Source organism: Centruroides sculpturatus, unplaced genomic scaffold (assembly GCF_000671375.1).
Source record: "Centruroides sculpturatus isolate CEXI.00-Female unplaced genomic scaffold, Cexi_2.0 scaffold902, whole genome shotgun sequence".
Classification (NCBI taxonomy): domain Eukaryota; kingdom Metazoa; phylum Arthropoda; class Arachnida; order Scorpiones; family Buthidae; genus Centruroides; species Centruroides sculpturatus.
Genome location: NW_019385131.1, coordinates 6047 through 29591, shown reverse-complemented (window position 1 = coordinate 29591; position 23545 = coordinate 6047). Strand labels below are relative to the sequence as shown.

The following is a 23545-nucleotide window of genomic DNA, read 5'->3' as shown; positions in this document are numbered from 1 at the left end:
GCTTCAAACTATGATGTGTTATAGCTGTTGCTTAATGGCAGTGGCAATATGGATTAGAGTTGTAACAAGTGTAAAATTTGTAGTACTTGACCATCATGTGCATTAAAATTCTGGCATCCAACAGACTTCACGACAAGGCATATGATAAACTTTATAAAGTCATCTGCACACTGCCTGTTACTCAAGTTCAATGTGGGAGGACATTTTCAAAACTATAGATCATAAAAAGTAGGCTAAGAAATTTGCTGTCTGAAGATAATTTGGAGTCATATATGTTACTAGCCATTAAAAAGGAATTGTTAGATGAAGAGGATTGAAACAATTATTGACCGATTTGCACATTTATCTAGTGAATTCAAATGATTGATCTTAATAGGGGACTGCATGAAATATGCTAATTCAATATTTATACATTAGTATTGAATTTAGGTGTGATTTGTGAATATACAATTCCAGTTTATGGTGAAGTTGTATTTATGAAATATGCTTTTGAACTACTTGTTATACTTTTGAACTACTTATTAATGTGTAAAATGTTTGGTACAAGCAAACTATTTAAAAATATCCACTGTTTATTTAAAATTAAAAATTCAATAATAACAATTTGTATTTACATTTGGTATCTACTGTATATTGTTGGTATGTACAGTACAATACAATATATGTATGCAGTAATTAGTAAAAAAATATATATGTTTATTTAGCAAAAATTTCAATTGTATTTTTTTCCACTTAAATAAAATTTCAAAAAATTCATATTTATTACTGTATAAAAAGTAAATGATAGCTTTTGTCTCCTGGCAACCAATATTTTTAGATCCAGTCTGCCACTGTATATCTACTTTTGCACCTTCCTGTATATTGCTAAATCAACATGCCTATACAATCTTTCAATATAATCTCCTGCCATATTGACAAGTTTCTGCCAGATATCTGGAAAATTATGTTTTTGTTGATGTATGCAAACAAGCACCCTGTTACTCAGATGATCTTGTCTCAGATATGAAAATGCTTTCCTCTGAATTCTTTCAGTTGTTAGAAGAGATCAAAATACACTCATGTCTGGGGATTATGGCAGATGTTTGAGAACCTCCCACTGCCTCCATGTTAATATATCTCTGACAGGAGAAGCAGTGAGACATTGAGCATTGTCATGCAAGACAATGGGTGGACATGTTGCAAAATGTTATAGTTTACTCTGCACAGCAGGGTGATGATGATATTTCAGGAAATATTGTAGTATGCAGCATTAACAATCTTGTTCTGAGGAAGTACAGTACATGAAACAGTATCACACCTTAGACATCATATGTTCCTATCATGAATCCCCCACGGTGTGAGAGGGAAAGGATTAAGGCTTAACCTGAAGAACAGCTTCTACTGTACTATTTTAGATGCGATTTTTTGTTTACGTTTAGTCTTCATTGAGTACTTAGGTGTATTAAATTGGTAATATTTCAGACATTGTTATAAATATTTTTATATATTTCGATTTTTTTAACCAAATGTTCAAACCATTTTAAGTTTGAATTTGTTATTGCATATTGGTTTGATTATAGAATGATTGTAAACATTCCAGAAAATTGATCAAATTGAAAATAGTTTGTTTGATTCTCAGCAATTCTCATCATTCTCAGCGGTAGGTGTTATATAACAATTACTATGGTTGTTGAAATACTGAATATAAATGGGTTTGCTTGCAAAATCTCCGCAGGAGAAGTCACAGGTAACAGCTAGTACTATATAAATTGATCAAGACAACAAAATTTTGTGCACTTGTAAGTAATTTATGCTCCAGATATTGCAAGTGATGTTTTATAGTTAGATAGCAAAGTGGACAATTTTATTGACTGTTTTATTTATGTGAAAGGTCCAGTTTAATGCCCAATCAAAGAATATATCCCAGTATTATATCCAAAGAATATATCAAGTGTTTCATTCATTTTTTACTGTATGTTTCTTATTTTGTTATTGTTAATGTACAGACAAAATGATCTGCTTAGATTTTTAGTGCAAACAAGGACTCACATTTGTTATAATTTGTAGGGTTTGTTTTCTGAACTCCAGTTAGATACATACTTGATGATTTCATTTTACAAAGATTACAGATCAACCATTGAGCATATCGCCTTCAGTTTTTACACCTTCAGAATGGAAACATATTGAGTAGTATTTCTTGTATTGCTATGATCTCTGTATAGCTTGAGTATCTTGTACAAATAGTGTTTGCTGCTTGAATGCCAAAAATGTGAGGGAGCTGAAAAGGGAGAAAATTGTTAATTCCCTATCAGAAACAATAAAGGGGCTTTTTCACATGTAGGTGGTGGTGACAGAGGCACAGATATGAAGCATATTTTACAAGAGAAAACCATTTATTTTAAACTAAGAAGGTTGCTTACATCAGTGAATGCTAAATTGTTCAGTGAGCATTAATGTTTGTTCTGAAATTTGTTTTACTTGATGTATATCTTCCAGTGAGGAGAGTTGAGATGACAGTCCTGGGGCAGTGACAAGATGTCAATCATTGGAATGAATCTCGAAAGTAGAGTTGCACGGAATAGAGAGGGGAAATCATCAGTAATTGGGAGCGATAATGATTTCACTTTGGCGACCCAGAATCACTGCATGACACAGGTTTAGAAGTACTACCTGTTTGTTGATGTTCAGACTTTGTGCACACCTGTCTTTTAAAGTTTGGAAGTTTTATATAACTCATTCCACAAAACTCTCCTCCTATGGGTTTCAAGATTTACTTGTTGTTTTTTGATTGGTTCTGTCCTGTCTCCCATTTCCAGGTGAAATAAGATTGATTTGAGTCCCAGGAAAAAGGTCTACCCAAGATGATCTCATCCAACACCTTTTTCAGATGTATGTTAGAGATGTTGTTAGAACTAGGAAACCTGCACTTGCAATTTTAGCTTATTATTCTGTTTCCTTTTGATTTAATTTAACTCCATTTATAGCATGCAAGTGCTGGTGTCAAAGTTCTGACTCTGTCTTAATACCAATCTGTAACTTAATATGTGTCTGAGTCACATTCGGGACTCGCTTGTTTCTTTACAAAAAAAAATAGTTTCTACATGTAATATTTTTCTTACATTCATTCTTTAAAACAATAATTTTTATTGCAAATTTTGTGACAGCTCAGACCCATCCAGGACCTCACAAAAGTGTTGTAGTAATAGTACTAATTTTTTTCAGAAATGTTTTATGCATGTCCTGAAATGTTGCTATGCCAGATTTTGTTGCATTTGGACTTCTAAATACTTCTCTAAAAGCATTGAATAGAGGTATTTAAATTATGGTTGCCAGTATGTTTTATTATTATTTCAAAATTGTGATAAAAATATGTTTTAACATTCAAAAATTATTTGTATAATTTAATAAGATACTATATAAAATTTAAATTTTATGGTTTAGAATAATAAATTCAAAATTGGCCAGACCCATATTAACAATGGATATGAAAAAAACTGTACAGTACCCACAGAGTAGAATAAGCCAAAAATGAAAAACAAAAATCCCTTGTGGTGTATAACTTCTGAAAATTACTGGAATGGAAATAAAATCTTTGTATAACTCATTTAACTTTGTACCCTATGTTTTCAGAGCAGTCATTGTAAGAATAACACTGGCATGCAGTTTAGAAAGTTCCATGTCAAACATTATAATACTATTTTTCTAATATACTACATTGTAGATGTAGTGAAATAATGACCTAATACATGGTCAGATTTATTGAGAGTTGCTTTGGAGAAAACACACATGAACTAGAATTCGTGCAATGTACAAAGAAATACACTCAAATTCAGAAATTCATTCTTATACAAATAATTTTCAACTTAAATAATTTTTCAATATATGTCAAGTACAAAGAACTAATTTATTGAAAGTTAAATAAAATTTGTAATGAAAACATATATATTAATGCCACAATTCACTGATTTTTTTTGTCACTGTAGTTAAACTGCCATCATAAATTTTTTTTAAACCCTTATACTCTTTTAAAGTACATTTCAAATACATAACTTGTGGGTTATATGCACAAAAATACAGTAATATTTAACAAAGTTCAAATATTTCAGAAATACTAGAGATTTTCTCATTATGATATTTTTGTCATAATTGAATGGAAAACGAATGCAGACAAGTATATGAAAGATAATATGAACAATATAAAGATCTAGTAATAAATTGATTAAATAAATGAAGTATTAGTTTATTATAAGGATGTCATTCAGAAAAATGGAACAAAATGGGCTATACTAGTGTTTATATAAAGAAGAAATATTTATTCTCAAAACTTTTATAAATTTTTGATTCAGTTGCAAATGTAAAATATCTACTGTAGTTTAAAATGTAAAAGTCAGTCATTTTTCAGTATTTCAATGTGAAAAGATTTGTATAAGAATAACTTAACTAAATAGCTAAGAGAAGAAAAACACCCATAAAACTGTATAAGAATAGTTTTTCTTAAAGGAAATTATACAGTAATTAATTTAAATAAAAACAAATGAATTCTTGAATAAAAATTAATTTTTAAAATAAAAAATTTAATATGATATTAAATTACTTCTATATTTTGAATGGTAATTAATTTCATACATTTATATGATATCTTATGAGATCACATATCATAAATTGTTACTGCAAATCTATAAAAGTCCATAAAAAATATGAAAATTATAATGGGAACTGGTAAATAACTTTACCAGTTCCCATTCATATATTTTGAACCTAATTGATTATTTTTACATTTACATTTTTAAAGATTTTAATGTTTATGTTATATTGTATTTCATCTAATTCCACTGTATTATTACTTGATTACTTTACTTCTCTACATTCTCTGTATGTAAAATATAAAATTTTTTTGTAATTGATTTAATGATTAATTATTCTAATGTATATATTATAATTTTAAATGAGGTCAGACTGATGTGGGGCATAGCCCGAAATGCATTTTTCACAAACCAAAAGGCAATAAAAGTACTTCTAATACAGTGAGTGACTTGACTCCTATGATTTGATTGAGCAAGAGTATCACAATATTTGTGTATATACCAGGGCTGTGGAGTCAGAATCAGAGTCATGGAGTTTTGGAGTTTCAGTCAAAGTTGGCGTCATCAAAAACCTCCCAATTCTGACTCCTTTTTACTTTCCCAATTTGTTATATATATAAAAACCAAAAAAGTATTTGAATCATGTCATATTTGACCCTCTAAGTGTTTTGCAAATCTATACATTTGGAGATTTCTCAAACCGAAAAATGTCAAATAAAGGGGATTCGGTTTCCCCTTTATTTGACATTTTTCCCCTTTATAACTACAACAAAGTTTCCCCTTTATAGCTACACACCAAACGAATGCCGAAAATATTTTCAGCATTCGTTTGGTGTGTAGCTATAAAGGGGAAACTTTGTGTGCACGCGTGCATGCATATGTTGGCATCTAATTTGTTTAATTTCTTTATTCTGTTCTGAAATACCTCAGAATGAGTAATGTTTAAGAAACAAAATTTGACACAGTAGCATGTGTATAAAGGGCATTAATTCTATTAAATTTTGGTTCTTAATTAAAGGTCGACAGGGTAGAGACATAACAGGTCATGTGTCATATCTCCAGTGTGGTCGGACTTAATGAATATTTTACTTGTTATTAGCATTCATAATCTTATACTCGAGATGGGTTAATAATAATAATAATAATAATAACTCTCCCATGGTCACCACCTGGTCATGGTGGGAGAGCCCAGTAATTTTACTGATCCATAGGGCAATGCAGGCTGGAGCACAAGCTCCTGGTAGGGACACCCATGCCAGTAAGGTCTATGGGGAGAAATGAAGCTAAGAGTGACCACACACCCACATTCTGTGGAGATAATCATTATGGTAGTAACCAGATCTAAGTATGATACCGGCTCGGACGTCGCCCGGGTTAACAAGGTCCGCGTTCGTGGGTTAGGCAGAGGCTCACGTTCGAAAAATAGGCTCCAGTCTCCCTTGGTTACCGGTGGCGAAAGCAGCGCCGGCCCAAGCATGGCTACTGCAATGCCCTCAACAGATGTGAGGAATCAACCTAGCCTTGGTGTTTCTGTGGCAATGCATCCACAGACCACAAAGGCTGGAAAACCACGCCAACGGATGAAATGGACAACAGAAATGAACGAGTTTATCATCCGCACTTACTACACCATCACAAGACTCGAAACAAACATGACAGCATACAGACAACAACTACACCATAGATTCACACAACAATATCCTCACCTCACTGTCACCGAACAAAGGGTTGTTGATCAAAAAAGAACAATTATACACAACAACCTTATCCCACAAACAACACTTGAACTTATCAAACAACAGGTTGCTGATCAAATACATCAACAGACAGAAACATTTAACATTAATGAAGATCACGTAACCTGTCAGGATAATCCAGCAACAAGCACTGATTACAGCACACACACAACAAGTACCACTAATGATACTGCAGGCACTTCCCCATCCATCACTGATAACATAGACATAGAATTAGTTAATACACTCTCACTTATATTTCAGGAAACACTCACTAAATATACAGGTACAGATCCCACACAAAGACCACGAATACCGAAAATCAACACGTCAAAGGTAGTAGGAAAAACACTAAATTATGTAAACACTCACTTACTACCAAACTACATTCATTCAATTTCTACACTCTCAGACATTCATACATTAGTTTATGCTGGGGCAGTCACAGTAGTAACACACCATGGACTGAAAATACACTCACAGACAGACACACACAAAACACAATTCTATCACAAGCCTGCCTGGCAGAGAAGAATAGAAACACAAATAAATGACATTAGACAGCAATTAGGCAGGCTGACACAATACACTAAAAACAACATAACACCCAAATTAAAGAAACAACTCAAAAACATTTTCAAGAAAATCAAAACACACACAAAACATGAACATCACAACACACACATTACAGAATACATCGATACACTAAAACAAAAACTCGCAGCCAAAGCACGTAGACTCAAACGATACAAAACATGTACACTACGAAAACAACAAAATAAATTATTCACAAACAATGAAAAACTTTTCTACAGACAAATCAGTACCAAAACAAACACTGATACACAGCACAGTGGCACACCAACAGAAGAAGAACTCACAACTTATTGGTCTTCTCTTTGGTCCAATGCTGTTACACACAATGCTGATGCAGGCTGGATCGAGGAGGAGAACAGAAACTTGCACAACATACCAACTATGCCCTGTGCTGAAATAAACATACACGACATTCGCTACGCTGTTAACAGAACACACAACTGGAAGACACCTGGTGTAGACAACATTCACAATTTCTGGTACAAAAAGTTTACATCACTGCACCAGGAACTAGCTAAACATCTAACACACATCATCATCAATCCACAAGACATGCCAAAATTTCTTACTCAGGGCATCACCTACATGAAACCTAAAAACAACAAAACCACAGACCCCACACAATACAGACCAATTACATGTCTTCCAACACTCTACAAATTATTGACATCCTGTATCACAAACAAAATATACAAACATGTTGAAGAACACGACATTCTTACAGAACAACAAAAAGGTTGCCGTAGAAATCACAGGGGATGCAAAGAACAGTTACTCATAGATTCAGTCATTCTACGGCAAGCACACAAACAACACAGAAACATACACATGGCATATATAGACTACAGAAAAGCATTCGACAGTGTTCCACACAGTTGGCTGCTACATATTCTACACATGTACAAAATACATCCATCACTCATTGCATTCTTCGAAAACACTATGCAGCACTGGAGAACAACACTACATCTCAGGGTTAGTAACACTTCCATACAAACAAACGAAATATTCATTAGGCGAGGAATTTTTCAAGGAGATTCCTTGAGTCCTCTCTGGTTCTGCCTAGCCCTGAATCCATTATCCAACATGTTAAACAACACGCATTATGGCTACAATATCAGACATGAAAAAACAACACAGTTTACACTGTCACATCTCATGTACATGGACGACATAAAACTTTATGCATCCACACAAAAACAACTTCATCAACTCCTACAAATCACACATTCATACACTAAGGACATACAAATGGAGTTTGGCTTAGACAAATGCAAAAAACTTCACATAGAAAAAGGAATCCTGAAGAAAGAAGATTTTGCACTTGGAAATGGAGACGTTATTGAATCCATGGAAGAGGGCGAGTTCTACAAGTATTTAGGATTCCAACAGGCCAAACTAACAGAACATACACAAATAAAGCAACGATTAATTAAAGAATACCAAAGTAGGTTAAACGCTATACTCAGAACACAGTTAAATGCAAAACACACAGTTAAAGCAATAAACACATATGTCATCCCAGTACTCACATACTCTTTTGGAGTTATACATTGGACTCACACAGATCTCGAGCAACTCCAAAGGAAAACAAGAACAACACTTACTAAGCATAAACAACATCATCCTAAATCCGCCACAGAAAGATTAACCCTTCCACGTAAAGAAGGCGGACGTGGCCTGATTGACATAGTTAACCTTCACTACAAACAAATACAGTCACTGCGAGAGTTTTTCTACAAGAAACAAGAAACATCACAGTTACATAAAGCAGTAACTCTAGCAGACTCAAATAACACACCATTAAACTTACACTCACATCATACAGACATGACACAACACATAAAAAGCATAGACACCATCAAGCAATCGTGGGCTCGAAAGGCACTCCATGGCAGGCATCCTTATGACCTGGCCCAGGATTTTGTTGACAAAACTGCGTCAAACAGCTGGTTAGATCGGGGATGCCTCTTTGGGGAGACGGAAGGATTCATGATTGCCATACAGGATCAGGTCATAAATACTAAAAACTACAGAAAACACATACTCAAAGATACAACACTCACAAATGACACATGCAGAAAATGTCACATCATGCCAGAAACTATACAACACATTACATCTGGGTGCAACCTCTTGGCACAGACAGATTATTTACACAGACATAATCAAGTAGCAAATATAATACACCAAGAGCTTGCAAAGAAACACAACTTGGTAGACATTCACGAACCATACTACAAGTATATTCCACAGACAGTATTAGAAAACAACACGCACAAAATGTACTACAACAGAGCCATAATCACAGATAAAACAATTTATTACAACAGACCAGACATCACACTCATTGACAATCACAATAAAACCACATACATTATACACATATCTGTTCCAAACACTCACAATGTACAAAACACATGCACTGAAAAAATTAGCAAGTACACAGAACTCCCCAGGAAATAATGCATCTGTGGAGGATGGATAGCATGCTTATTGTACTGTACCTGTCATTCTCTCCTGTACAGGTGTGATACCACACACACTACACAAAAGTCTGGGAACATTACAATTGAATAGAAATACATACATCACACTACAGAAGGCCACTATATTGAATTCATGCCATATTGTTAGGAAATTCCTGAATACAGACACTCACTTATTTAATTTTAGTTCTGTTTTGGTTGCTATGCCTTGACTCTGGTCCAGCATAGTACACAGCCACCAGTGTGAATCGAGTAATCCACTAAACCCAACACAATAATAATAATAAGCTTAGAGTTTAAACGGTTAGGAGTTGAAAGTTGAAATTTGGTACACAGTTAGGATATGTCATAAGAATGTACACTAAGAAGGGATTTTTCGAAATTCCTCTCATGGGGGAGAAGGAGAGGGTACCCTGAAGAACTCCATTTCTACTGTGCTATTTTAGATGTGGTTTTTTGCATTTTTGCAAAAAATTGAACATACTTTTAGATCCATCTAAAAATTATCTATTTAATTTCGGAAGAGGGGGACCTAATTTTTGCACCCAGTGAAAATGGGTTAGATCGGCTATAATAATTTTAATCTTCATTCTTGTTACTTTTTGCCCAAGCAACATCTGGTTTATCTGCTAGTTTTTCTTTTATAAAACTCGTGTTTACCCTCAAGATTAAGCTTGAGTTCTAATATGAGTACAGACAGAAAAGGAAATCTCACAAAATTTGAAGATGATATTTACTATGCACTGGAAAAAATAAATCACATTGACCACTCTTCAAGTTTGGATGTTAAAATGGCAATACTGCACTATTCAGACATTATCCAAGATACAGCATTGATTGTCACAGCATTGCCACCTACCAAGTTTTAGTAGAGCATTTATTTTCCACTCTTAAAATTATTAAATACGATTTAAGAGCTTCAGTGAATTCTGATTTAATAGAAATTATTTTTTTTTTGTAAGGAGTAATTCATGGATGGCTTGTGAGCACTAAAATTGGCTTTACTTTACCACTAGACTTATTACACCACCACAGGGCATCAAATTAGACTTAGAAAAACACTATTTTATTTTTAGAATGCATTTCGGACATGGAGTTCCTCATCAGCTTTTTTCTACAAAAAATATTAGGAAGTTAACAATTTTTATAAAAAGACCGTGATTGACAGAAATGAACAAAGAATGTGGACTTACATTTGACATATGGATTGGATGTGTTGAACATTAATTAAAAGACTAAGACGCAATAAGTCAAAATTTTTCATTAAAAACGGTAATGTTGATACAATAACATAATAGCAAACAGGTTCTGGTAAAACAGTAAAGTCATAAAATTATACATTGTTAAAACAAAATGATGAGTAGATTCACAGTAACATGAACAGAGTAACAAGATGATTCGAAGGACATTCCAGGCTAACCGTCACCCTCACCCTTCTCCATTTTCACACCTCTCCCCTCCCCCATGCTTCCTCTGGTCAAATATGCATACCACGACTCATGTAATTTTTGACTGGAGTTGTTATTCATGATTTTCTCTTTGTTTTTTATTATTTCTAAGTGTTTGTACCATCTTCTTTTATAGGTATTTTTTTCCCCCTTTTTGAGTATTTTGACAGTATCCTTTACAATCTGACAGCCTTCATTATTACAGTTGGCAGCTACAGCTGAGCTATCATTGTTGTGTGCTATGGCAGAGATATGTCCTGGAATGTCCTACGAATTGTCTTGTTACTCTACTGTGAATTGTCTTTCATGTTACTGTGAATCTACTCATCATTTTGTTTTAACAATATATAATTTTACGACTTTACTGTTTTACCAGAACCTCAGTTTGCTATTATGTTATTGTATCAACATTACTGTTTTTAATGGAAAATTTTGATTTATCGTGTGCTTAGTCTTTTCATTAATGTTCAACACATCGAATCCATATGTCAAATGTAAGTCCACATTCTTTGTTCATTTCTGTCAATCACGGTCTTTTTATAAAAATTGTTAACTTCCTAATATTTTTTTGTAGAAAAAAGCTGATGAGGGACTCCATGTCCAAAATGCATTATAAAAATAAAATAGTGTTTTTCTAAGTCTAATTTGATGCCCTGTGGTGGTGTAATAAGTCTAGCGGTAAAGTAAAGCTAATTTTAGTGCTCACAAGCCATTCAGAAGACCATTCATAGACAAGAAGCGTATCATAGTATTCATAGGAGTAATTCAGTTTATAACAGAGATAAAAAATAATAAATTAATCAACATGGCAAAATAAACAACTTTTTTCTTTATTATTCTAAATGTTATATTTTTCATTCTTGACTTAGTTTAATATTACCCAATATACTCATATATTATGTACAACATTTTTATTGAACTAATTTGTTTGTGTACAAATGTATTTACTATTTTATTCATACATGCTTACCAAATACCATTGCCATCATCAAACACATCAATAAATGTGAATTTATATATTCAGTAGATGTGTCAAATTTTAATGTTTAATTAGTTTTTAAAAATCGTTTTACTTTGTATTTTTAAAAAATAATCAGAATCGTCATCGTTATTACTTTTTTGGCAGTTATACAGTATAGGCCTATAACAAAGGAAAAGAATGACAATCAGTCAAAAAATGTCTTGCCCAGATTTTTACTCTTTTGGACTCAGGAAGCCTTGAAACGTAGAGAAGTGCAAAAGCATTTGGGATTTTTTCTGTACGCACGGATGTTGGAATGTGTACCAACTGATTTAGTTCAACCATTTTGAAGCTTAATAATTCTTGTGTTAAACCATCAGACTCCAATTCAAAATCATGCCTCCCTCACAGTCTAACATTCATACATACAGAAAAAAAACCTGAATCTTTTGCATATCTCGACATTTCGAGGTGTCCTGAGTCCAAAAATGCAAAAATATGGGGTGGGATCATTTTTTGACAAATCGCTACATTTTTCCTCTGTTTATATAACAGCCAGAAAAGTAAAAATTATCGAATACATATTTATATATTGACAATGTCAATACTTAGAGGAGTATTTTAGCTTTGGAATAAAAAAATTTCTACATTCTATCTTTATTAGAACTATATTTATTGAAGCTGTTCTGAGGTTATATGATGACGTCAGAATTTTCGGGCCTACTTTGTTAACAAGTCAGCCCCTGGTCAGAGTCTGAGTCATGTAAAAATCTACCGACTCCACAGCTTTGGTATATATACTCCCTATACATTTAAATCAAAATTAGTCTTTTTCAAATGTTCATTTCAAGCTGGATTTACACTAGCACTGCTGGTGTTGCCTTTGATGGTCCAACAATGGTTGTCATAGCAACTGCAGTTTTGCCATTTACCAGCACTCAGAGTCGGCCCTACTATAGGGCGAATGAAGCAGCCGCTCCAGGCGCTAAGTTCTAGGGGGCGCCTCAGTGGTAAAGAAAATTAAAGGGTATAAATTAGGGGCAACCAGGGGGCGCCATAATAGGATCTTGCTCCATTCTAAAACTTCCCTCGGGCTGGCACTGACAGCACTGGTGCCATTTAGTTGAGTTAGACTTTTGTCAGTCACCTGGCCTAGCAATTCTACCTTTATCCAATGTGATGAAGCTCATTTTGTCCTCATATAAATGTCATTCAATTGACCACATTACACATTCTGAAACCACATGCTATGTGCTTTATTGTTTCTCATTCTGTTTTTTTATTTCCATTTTGTTTTATGCAAAGTTTTCTCTATTCTAATTGGACTAATTTCTTCAGTAGAACATTACCTATTTGCTTTGCAGAATAATTGTTGATGGTGATCAGCTGAAGTATAAATGAATATTTGTTTTGCCAAACCAACATATACCTGAAATGTTTTTGGATTGTCAAAACCAGTGCTGACAGTGCTAGTGTGAATCCAGCCTTATTGTATTCCTGTATACACACCATTAAAAATGCATATTGGCATGAAGAGTTTTGTGTATCTAGAAAAAATAGACCTATAAATGAAAAATTAGTGAAGGGTTGGTATAGACAATTTAATTATTTATAAGTCATAGTTATGAATATGTATTTTTATTGATGTTCCTGCATAAATGAAGTGATGATTTAAGACCATCTGTCTTATTTCATCTTCACTTATTAGAGAGGTTGAGGCGCACGTTTTAAACGTGTAAACNTGACTCCCATCCACGAGCACCAATTTCTCATAATTATTATTACAGTTAGTACAATGAGGTATCGTATATTATTATTATAATATTATTATTGCTATTACTATAAAAAAAACCAACAACATCAACAACAAATCGTTTTGTCTTTGAATAGGCAGAACGATAGTCACAACTCACCAAAGAAACTGTTATGAAATTGTTACTGTTATAAATGAACAGGAATTGTGCAATATCGTTGTGCTAATGTTATTATCAGGTGTATTGCATTAAGGAATCGATGTATTTTTGATTCCAAACAAGTACCTGAATTAATTAAAACAAATTTATATATATATATAAATATATGTATAATATATCTTGCAAACTGATCCCACTTGAGTCGTGTACTCAAGATATGCTAAACCACTGCCTTGATTTATGGGCTTCCACCTTTTTCTGTCCCATACTTTGTGTACTTTAACACGATACTCATTCTGCACTTCTCCCAACGTCCATTCTACTGATTTCCTACCGCACAATTTATCCGGAAAAGAAAAAGAAAAAAAAAAGAGAAGTCCTATTCGTCCTACATGTCTCCTTAAAAGAAAAACAAAATTACTTAGATTTTAAAGGCTTCTATATTGTACAAGTTTTGAATTCAGATTCTTAAACAAGAAAAGAATCATTTATACGGTCTTTAAACTGTAGATATGTTTATATTGATATAGTGTGACATCAAAAATTCCACGAACTTTTCGTAAACTTGAGCGTTTTTTTAAAAAAATAAATTTAAAACCATGAAGCAAACAAATACATTGTTAATGAATTTTTTCTCTTTGTAAAACTGTATTTGCCCGTGCTCCAATTTTTGATGTCATTTTTTTTAAGTTTTGATTGCCAATTAATAATTCTCTCTCTTTCTATCTCTCTTATAATGTTTAAAAGATGGAGAATTTTAAGGAATGCCCTACATTTTGGCTATTTTCAATGGAATATTTAACAATTTAATAAAGAAAAAACAGTCATGGCCATGTAAAAAATTAAATTTAAAAACTCATGCCAAGCTTTTTATGGTTTCTGGATGAAAAAGAAACTAAGATTTGTTTATTTTTACTATTTCATCCAGTTATGTTTGTTTTAGTTCTCTCTATATTTGAAATTTATATTCTCTATAATATTCACTATATCCTGCTTTTAAAATGATCAAACTAGACATATGTCAATGGATGAACAATGGTTGACTGTTGCTTTACACATCCAGTTACTGTCATATTGCTGAATATAATTACAAAAATTTACAAAAAGCCTACATGCAACCCATTGTTTATATTGTGGAATTAACATAACCCAGCAACATATAAACTTGCAGCATTCCAGGCTCTTGCTATGACAGCCCGGAATGCTGCAAGTTTGCCCAGAATGACTCACTGTAGCAAAATGCAAGATAGAAATGAAGAGCTGCAATATATCAAAAACCTTGCAAGGCAATTTGAGGTTAATATTAAGGCTGTAACCAGCAAAACAAAAACAGGCAACAACAAGCTGAATATAAGAAATAAAATAGAAGAGTATACAGTGATGGAATACAGGGGCCCCGCTAAACAATGTCTACAAAAGAATTGGAGCAGTAACAAACAAAAAAATAATTTACAAAAGGAATCCATCAGTTTATCAAATGTTAAGAGCAGACAAAGAGAAAGTAGATCAAAATTTTCTTTCCGGAGTATATAGAATTCCAATAACAGATAAAAGGTGGCAGAAAGAGCTGTTTTACATTGAAGCTACAGGGAGATCGCTCAAAGAAAGACTGATGGAGCACAAAAGAAACATAAGAAATGAGCAGCCAGTCACAGTGCTAGCAACATACATTCTAGCAGACCCTCCAGAAGTTATAGCGGAATGGAATAAAGCAAGTTTGATACAAAAAATTCATGACAAAATACACCTGAAGTATGCAGAAGCTTGGCATATTTACAAAACCAATCAATAAGGACAAGCAATCAACTTTAGAGAAGCAATTAAGATATTGGCAGCATAGAGATCAAGTGTAATGTAAAGTTTCAACAGGAAAGAACTATAGTGAAGTGACAGTAAATAGCGAGATGACATTTAGAAAAGCATGCATATTAAGAGTGCAATCTGTTTTTGCTTTTCTTTTATGGTTGTGTTTTAATATTTTTATTTTACTTTATTTTTCATCTATGTATTTATTGATGTATCTTATCATTTTTTATTTTATTTTATTGTATTCCCACTTATAATGGTAACCCAACGGCATGAGATTGTACACTAAAAGTTTTTTAAAAAAGAGTTCCAAAACACATTTATTGTTAATACAAATCAGTCAGCATTCGATTTTCGTTTGTGATAAAGGTCATTAAAGATGACTGAAAATGTTTGAAATTGATAATAAATTTGGCTGCAGTTTATAAGGTTTTTGAGTAGTATATCTATATTGCTGAAGTTCAGTAGTATAAAATCTGACAATACTTCATTCAGAAATGACAAGAAATTTCTGGTGTTGTTCACAAATTTTATTCAGTGCTTGGTAGCAATGGCTTATCCCAAGTTTGAATGAAAAGAGGGAGAAGAATTGGTGACACAAATGATGTCCAAGCACGAAATAATGCCAGACCAGACTACAACACAATACCAACAATATTCACATAGAAAACACTTCTCAGTATGTGATTCTACAAGAATATGATTAATCAGGATAAAGATGACAAAAACCTACATCAATGTATCCCAAATTAATTTCTTAAATTTTTTCTTTTTATGTTTATTAATTTTAAAATTTTAATCTTAATAGAGCCAAACAATCACCAGATTACATTAAGCTAGTTTAGAATTTTCGGGCCTACTTTGTTAACAAGTCAGCCCCTGGTCAGAGTCTGAGTCATGTAAAAATCTACCGACTCCACAGCTTTGGTATATATACTCCCTATACATTTAAATCAAAATTAGTCTTTTTCAAATGTTCATTTCAAGCTGGATTTACACTAGCACTGCTGGTGTTGCCTTTGATGGTCCAACAATGGTTGTCATAGCAACTGCAGTTTTGCCATTTACCAGCACTCAGAGTCGGCCCTACTATAGGGCGAATGAAGCAGCTGCTCCAGGCGCTAAGTTCTAGGGGGCGCCTCAGTGGTAAAGAAAATTAAAGGGTATAAATTAGGGGCAACCAGGGGGCGCCATAATAGGATCTTGCTCCATTCTAAAACTTCCCTCGGGCTGGCACTNGTTGTTCACAAACTTTATTCAGTGCTTGGTAGCAATGGCTTATCCCAAGTTTGAATGAAAAGAGGGAGAAGAATTGGTGACACAAATGATGTCCAAGCACGAAATAATGCCAGACCAGACTACAACACAATACCAACAATATTCACATAGAAAACACTTCTCAGTATGTGATTCTACAAGAATATGATTAATCAGGATAAAGATGACAAAAACCTACATCAATGTATCCCAAATTAATTTCTTAAATTTTTTCTTTTTATGTTTATTAATTTTAAAATTTTAATCTTAATAGAGCCAAACAATCACCAGATTACATTAAGCTAGTTTTCTGCAATTATATTTTAATTAATTACTAAATAATTTGTCATTAGAAGGAGGCATTAGGTGCCATCTCTTATTATTAAATAAGAGATGGCACCTAATTATTAATATTAAATAATTTAGAATATTCTGGAATAAAAGAATCTGTTCAGAGTGGGACTCAAACCCACAAATCCCATGCAGGTTTGAGTCCTGCTCTGGACCATGCAGATGCGTTGCCATTTACACTACCCGAGCCTCCAGTCTGATCTCCTCTTCCAGGCATATTTAAATATGATATAACCATACTCAGTTATTTACAATGCTGACTGGGGATGCCTTCAGTGCCCTCATTCAATAAATTTCTACTTATGGCACTCTGCTAGCCATCACTCAACTCCAGCATGGTATATATTAATTTAAACATAAACAAACATTATAAAACCTGATAAATTTGTAAAGCCAAACAACCACTGGATTACATTGAACTACTTTTTCATTACATTGGGCATATTTTATATTCTAAAATATAATCACGGAAAAAGTAACCCAATGTAATCCAGTGGTTGTTTGGCTTTACAAACTTGTCGGGTTTCATGATATTTGTTTATGTTTAATCTTAATAGAATTTCTGAAAGAACTTTAATCTTGTTTTAAATGTTTCCAGAATTAATGTATTTTATTATCATAAGATACAATAACTCTTACTCTTGTATAGTACATTTAGAAGATATATGAAGATAAGAAAAAAAAGTGGTATGAAATAATTTACACAATTGAATTGGACTATTTTATTGAAAATTAATAATTTAGATTATACATCCATTAAGAAAAATAAAAAAAGTTATATATTTTTTATCATGTCTGTTTTTTACAATCATTAACTGCTTATGATGATTCTAAAAATACTGAGATTATTTTTAAATGTTATAAAGTAAAACCTTTTTCATTTTTATTAAAAATTCAATATGAGACTTGTTATTACTTATAGATCTTACTTTTGTAAAAAAAAATTTTTTTTAAATAAATGAAATTTACTTTTAGTAAATTGGTACTTTTTAGTAAAGGCACTACTACTATTTTTAATTAGTGATAGATATGAATCAGTTATCTTGCTTTCGATTTATGTTTTGTTAAAAGAAAGGCTTGTTTTACTTTTCATTAAAAACAAAGATTTGTCTTAATTTTTTAAGCTAAATTTTTCATATTTATAGAATATCATCAATGATGGAAGTTGATAACTTTGCAGATTCTTTTACAAAGATTTCTAATAGAAACTTGAATATAATTTATTTTTGATTTTTTTTCTTTTATGTTAATTTTACATTATAAAAATATTTTTATATTTTACTTTTCAGAATTGAATAAATTTCAAACAATTTTTAAGATTTAAAAAAATATTTTCTCAATACTAAGGCTGGTAACAGTGATTAGTGTAGCTGTTTTCAGACAGGCCACTTGGTTGTGTCCTTTAACTTACCCATTAAAATCCTTGTATTTTGAAGGTATGTTTTCATATGAACATTAGCGTGCGTCTGTGGCAGAAGATGCAAATCTCTGCCATAAGTGGCTGCTATTGAATTATATGGAGCTTTTCACAAGGAACAGTAAATGATGTCACTTAGTAACACATCTGAGTCATTGGGAGAGATGTTAAACAAGATCCTAACTTTCAATATCAAGACAAAGCCCAAGACTTGTAATTCAAAGCCAAGGCACAAGATCTTGATATCTTATGAAGTTTTTCTTTAACTCACAAGAATTTAAACACTTTCCAGAATCTTTACATAAAACGTAATTTACAAAGCAGAAAATATTGTATAAAGAAAAAATATTTTATTGTGAAAAATGAACACTGTTGACCAGACTATTTGTTTTTATTTGACTAGTCAACAAAACATTCATTCTTATGTCACTGATTATAAGATAAGATTCTCTCTTACTTACGAACAGGTTAGATTCCTAAGGTTTTGTTGTAAGTTGAAAACAACCTAGAAAGTACATTTATACACAGAATAACCACTTATTGTTAATGTTTGATTCTTCAATGAACTTAATAGAATACATTATACTCATTTACTTAATTGCTACTGTTTAGTAGCAGGTGTTTCAAACATGGTTTTTTTACCTGACAAACTTATTTTTATAATGTCCAGTTTAGTTTGCATGGTAATAGAGCAACACTTTTTGTATTTATTTTCACTGCTGGATTTAATATTATGTTTTAGATGCATTTTTGAAGCACTAATCATAAAAATTTGTAAAAATTTCAAACAATAATGAAAAATACTGTGAAAAAATTTATCGAAAAAATAATTCAATGCCATCTCATGAGGGCTATGGAACCTCAGAATTTCTGTGAAAATGAAAAATGATGATACACATTAGAAATAAGCCCACATTACTTTATTTAAAATTTTATTTATTTATTACTGTAAAGACTGACTTCAATGAGTCAAGAGAATCCCAGAATCTACATGAAATTTAAATTTTTAGACTTATGGTCAAATTGTTCTTAAGTTGAACATTAGTAAGTAGGGGAGCACCTGTATTTATGAAACTGAAGTAATAGCAAAAGTAAAGATGTTCGTAAATATTCATAATCTTTATAAGAAATGTATTTTATTTTCCTCATTAGATTTGATTTTAAACATTCAAGATAACTTTTATTTTTGGAAAACATTTATATAAAAAAAAGCTCAATACTCTAATACTGTTACTGTAATAAAATTCTGTAAAATACCAAACAGTTAAAAAAGAATGCTGATCAATACAAGACACTGCCAATAAGACCAAGATGAAACAGACATTAATTTGACCACTTCAACAATTGATTTTTTAAGGAAGATAAATTTGTAATCATTAATGTAGAAAAAATGTTTTTGACTATCGTTTAGCCATCGTCAATTTCCCCTAATAAAGTTTGTAAAATATAATTATAATTAATAAAGATTTTGGTAAGTGATTGTTGACATGGTTGAATTAGTAAAGATGGTGCCAAGCTTTGTCATGCATGAAGACTGAAACATTACTTCAAAAGATCAAGATGAGATTGAGACATTTTTACAATGCTCTCAAGACTAGAACATATCTCAAGATAGCATCATTGGTCCCTGGTAAATACAGCTGAGTGGCTTGTCTGAAAGCAACCTGAAAGAAACTGTTATCAATGGATTCTAATAATGTATGAAATGAATATTTAAATAAAAAGTGAGAAGTGAGTGAATCGCTAATAATCTAATTTTCAAATAGGAATATTAGAAGTTTTTCATTGATATTTTATTTTTATTAAATTAAATTTATGTTTTATTAACAGTTTATGTAATAATTTAAAAGATAAATAATTTAAGTTACATGCCTGCATTAGTAAGTATTAATAACTTATTTTTATTTTGATTTACAAAAAATTAATTTAAAATTTTTTAAATAGGATATGCTTCTATCATTTTATTTAAATAGTAAAATCTAATAAATTGTTAAGTATTTTATTTTATGAATTTCTTTCTGTCAATAGCAGTATTTTATATTTTTTCTTTAAAATTTTAAAATATATATATAATACTAACTATATATATAGTATATAGTATTTAAATTAAATATGTAAGATTACTATTATACCAAAACAGTAAAACTTTATCAGCTTATATTATTTTTATATATGTTGTAATATTCTAAATCAAAGATTTATATATTTTATGAAATGAGTGAAAAGATTAATATAACTTTGTCTATTTCTCTAAATCAAAAACATGTTAAATAAATCATTTTCTTTCTTAATAGCGAGGTTGCGGCCAAAGTTTTCAATGCGAAAATGTGAATGTCGGACGTTCAGCACTGCCTTCCTATAAGCCTAGAAGTTTGACAATGTCATTTGGAACATTGAACATGATTTCACTGACATTCCAAATGCCATTGTCAAACTTCTAGGCTTACAGGAAGGTAGCACTGATCATCTGGCATTCACATTTTTGCATTGAAAACTTCAGTCACAACCTCGCTATTATTGATTTTACTATATTTGAATTTATGGATTATAAAAAATGAAATTGAAAAGGTTCTAAAAATTTACCTTCAGGGTGGAAAGAAAACTTACATTTTAAATATTTATCAGTTAATAGAAGATTACTTTAAAGTTATTGAGATTTGAAATATTTTAGAGAAAAGCAAATTCTGAAATGAAAGTATGTCTATTTATGTTATTAAATAGATATATTTCCAGTAACATGATTAGTAATGATTATCTTGATCATTATTGGATTTGTTCTTAAAATAATTTACTAACATTTTATTCATTGAACATAGGAAGAGGGAAACCTCAAAAATAGAACTGTAAAATAAACTCATAGTTTTAGTCATAATGTCCATTAGTTAGTTTACACATAACTAGTTAGTTATGTATAAACTAATTATGTATGTATAACATAATTAGTTAGTTTATACATATCTAACTAATGGAAATTATATTAAAAACTGATCAGTTTAATTTTTTTACTTTCTATAGCAAATAAACTAGTATAGTGGACTTTATTTTTACTTATATCACAGTTCTAATTTAGAATTATACTGAACTTTTAGAATAATTCAAGTTTTATTATTTCATTATTGAATATATTTAGGATAAGAACTTTAATTTATAGGCTTGAAAAGAGAATTTAAGATATGCCTTATTAATGACATCAATTTAATGTTTGTTATAAAAGATAAAAAATAGATAACTATGTTACAGAAATATTCATAAATAAATTTGAAGTGAGAATTGTTTTATGCATAACTGGTTCCTTTACAAATTTGTAATTTGAATTTTTTAGCTCTCTTGTGTATTCCTTTTAGTAGTTAAAAAAAATTGTTTTTTTGACCCATAAAATTTAAATCATTGGATGCAGAGGTTCTCCTAGCTATCTCCTAAAATGCATTAATTTTATGCACTTTAGGAAATAGTAATTTTCCTGACCGCCTATCTCTGTATTCTCTTATGATACTTGATAATAAGATGATAAGATGATTATTTTTTGTAGAGAGGGAAATATTTTATGTATTATCAGATATTTTTATTATCACATATTTATGTAGAATTATAATTTTATGCAGATGTCAATTTTTTTCCTGTTTTGATTTTTGATTATAATCTGAATTATCTGTTTTACAGCAACTGGAAAAAAAAGGAAAATAAAATGCATGATTGAAATATCAGGTGAAAATATCATACTTTTTTAAAGAAAATAATCCACTTAAATATCAAATGTGTGTGTGAATAACAATATTTCAGATTTTAGTGTGCATCTTAGAACAAGTTAATTGAAACTTTTTATGTAGAAGTAATTTTTTTAATATATTGTGATAAATTCAAAATTTTTCAGAATGATTTATTTTAAGTTTATACTTTTAATAATACTGATTTCTTTAAATCTTCATTTTATATATCTTAAAAAATTTTTATATTGTGTTTATTTAAAGAGAGTAAATAAAATTTCAAAAATTTTAAATTAAGTATATTAACAGTTTGTCTTATTTCTAATTACACTACATTACTAATCTACATACATTATTCACAGTATATAGATTATATAGTTTTCAAACTAGTATGAGATATTTGACAATCAAGAATTCTTGATTTTCAGTCTTCTTTAATAGAAGAAATAATGTTTTCATTTTACTGTAATAACAGATAAATGTCACTGAATATTAAATTATTATACATCTGAAAATAAGAAAAAATTTATTATTTAAAGACTGACTAAGTGAACATAATCAATTAAAAATTTATTTAATAATAATAATAAATCCTATCTTTCAGGTCATGATGGTACATTATATGAAGCTGAAGAAATGTTGACAAAATCCATTACAACACACAAATGCAGAAAATTCTTTTCTTGTAATGATTGTAATGCAAAGTATTCCCACCAAACTAATTTGCGTAGACATCAACGGATGGTTCATGATGCAGTTCAAAGAGTTTATATATGTAAAGTTTGTAACAAGTGGTTTAAACGAGTGGATACTCTTCGTGTCCATGAACGAACTATACATGGAAATTTATAAATGACATTGGCAATCCAGATATAAAACAAATGTAATTTTTTCATTTTNTCTGATGTCTAGCTGTATTTTTAAATATATATATTTTTAACTTTTAATATGAATTAATTTAGTGATCTTTAACCTTAGTCTATCTTAGTCTATATCTAAGTATATGTAAAATGATCAAAATAAGTAATCATCACATAAATGTTGAAAGTTGTTTTTTTTTTTTTTTTCTTTTTGAGAGTAGCTAAAAAATAAATCAATTATTTACACATCTCAAATAAATTAGCACTTTAACAAATTGTATATTCCTCAAGCAATTAGTCCATTTACTAATGGTTTTTGTTGAATATTTGGTATATTTAACTTCTAAAATTAATAAACATTACTGCTATGAATGTTTTTGAAAATGGATATACAGAATGTTGCAAAAGAAAGTGTTCTTCTGGAAATGGATGATAGAACTCATC

At 31.0% G+C, this 23545-nt stretch overlaps 1 protein-coding gene and 1 long non-coding RNA gene across 2 annotated transcripts; both read left to right on the top strand.

Moving 5' to 3' along the window:
- Window positions 1-1622: 1622 nt before the first annotated feature.
- Window positions 1623-23120, top strand: LOC111635206 (zinc finger protein 888-like). Its single transcript, XM_023380104.1, has 3 exons — window positions 1623-3290; window positions 22198-22242; window positions 22846-23120. The coding sequence occupies exons 1-3, from the start codon at window positions 3233-3235 to the stop codon at window positions 23091-23093; spliced, it is 351 nt and encodes a 116-aa protein (XP_023235872.1). The 5' UTR covers window positions 1623-3232; the 3' UTR covers window positions 23094-23120.
- On the top strand, window positions 13541-14323 carry LOC111635207. The gene is made up of 2 exons (XR_002758346.1): window positions 13541-13593; window positions 13684-14323. It is a non-coding gene; the product is annotated as an uncharacterized LOC111635207 (long non-coding RNA).
- Window positions 23121-23545: the final 425 nt, after the last annotated feature.

Bases quoted from the DNA above. Each gene is read 5' to 3' on its own strand.
- LOC111635206 (XM_023380104.1), top strand. From the start codon at position 3,233: ATGCCAGATTTTGTTGCATTTGGACTTCTAAATACTTCTCTAAAAGCA. The intron at 3,291-22,197 runs GTATTTAAATTA...TCTGTTTTACAG, and splicing joins TCTAAAAGCATTGAATAGAG to CAACTGGAAAAAAAAGGAAA. The intron at 22,243-22,845 runs GTGAAAATATCA...CCTATCTTTCAG, and splicing joins ATGCATGATTGAAATATCAG to GTCATGATGGTACATTATAT.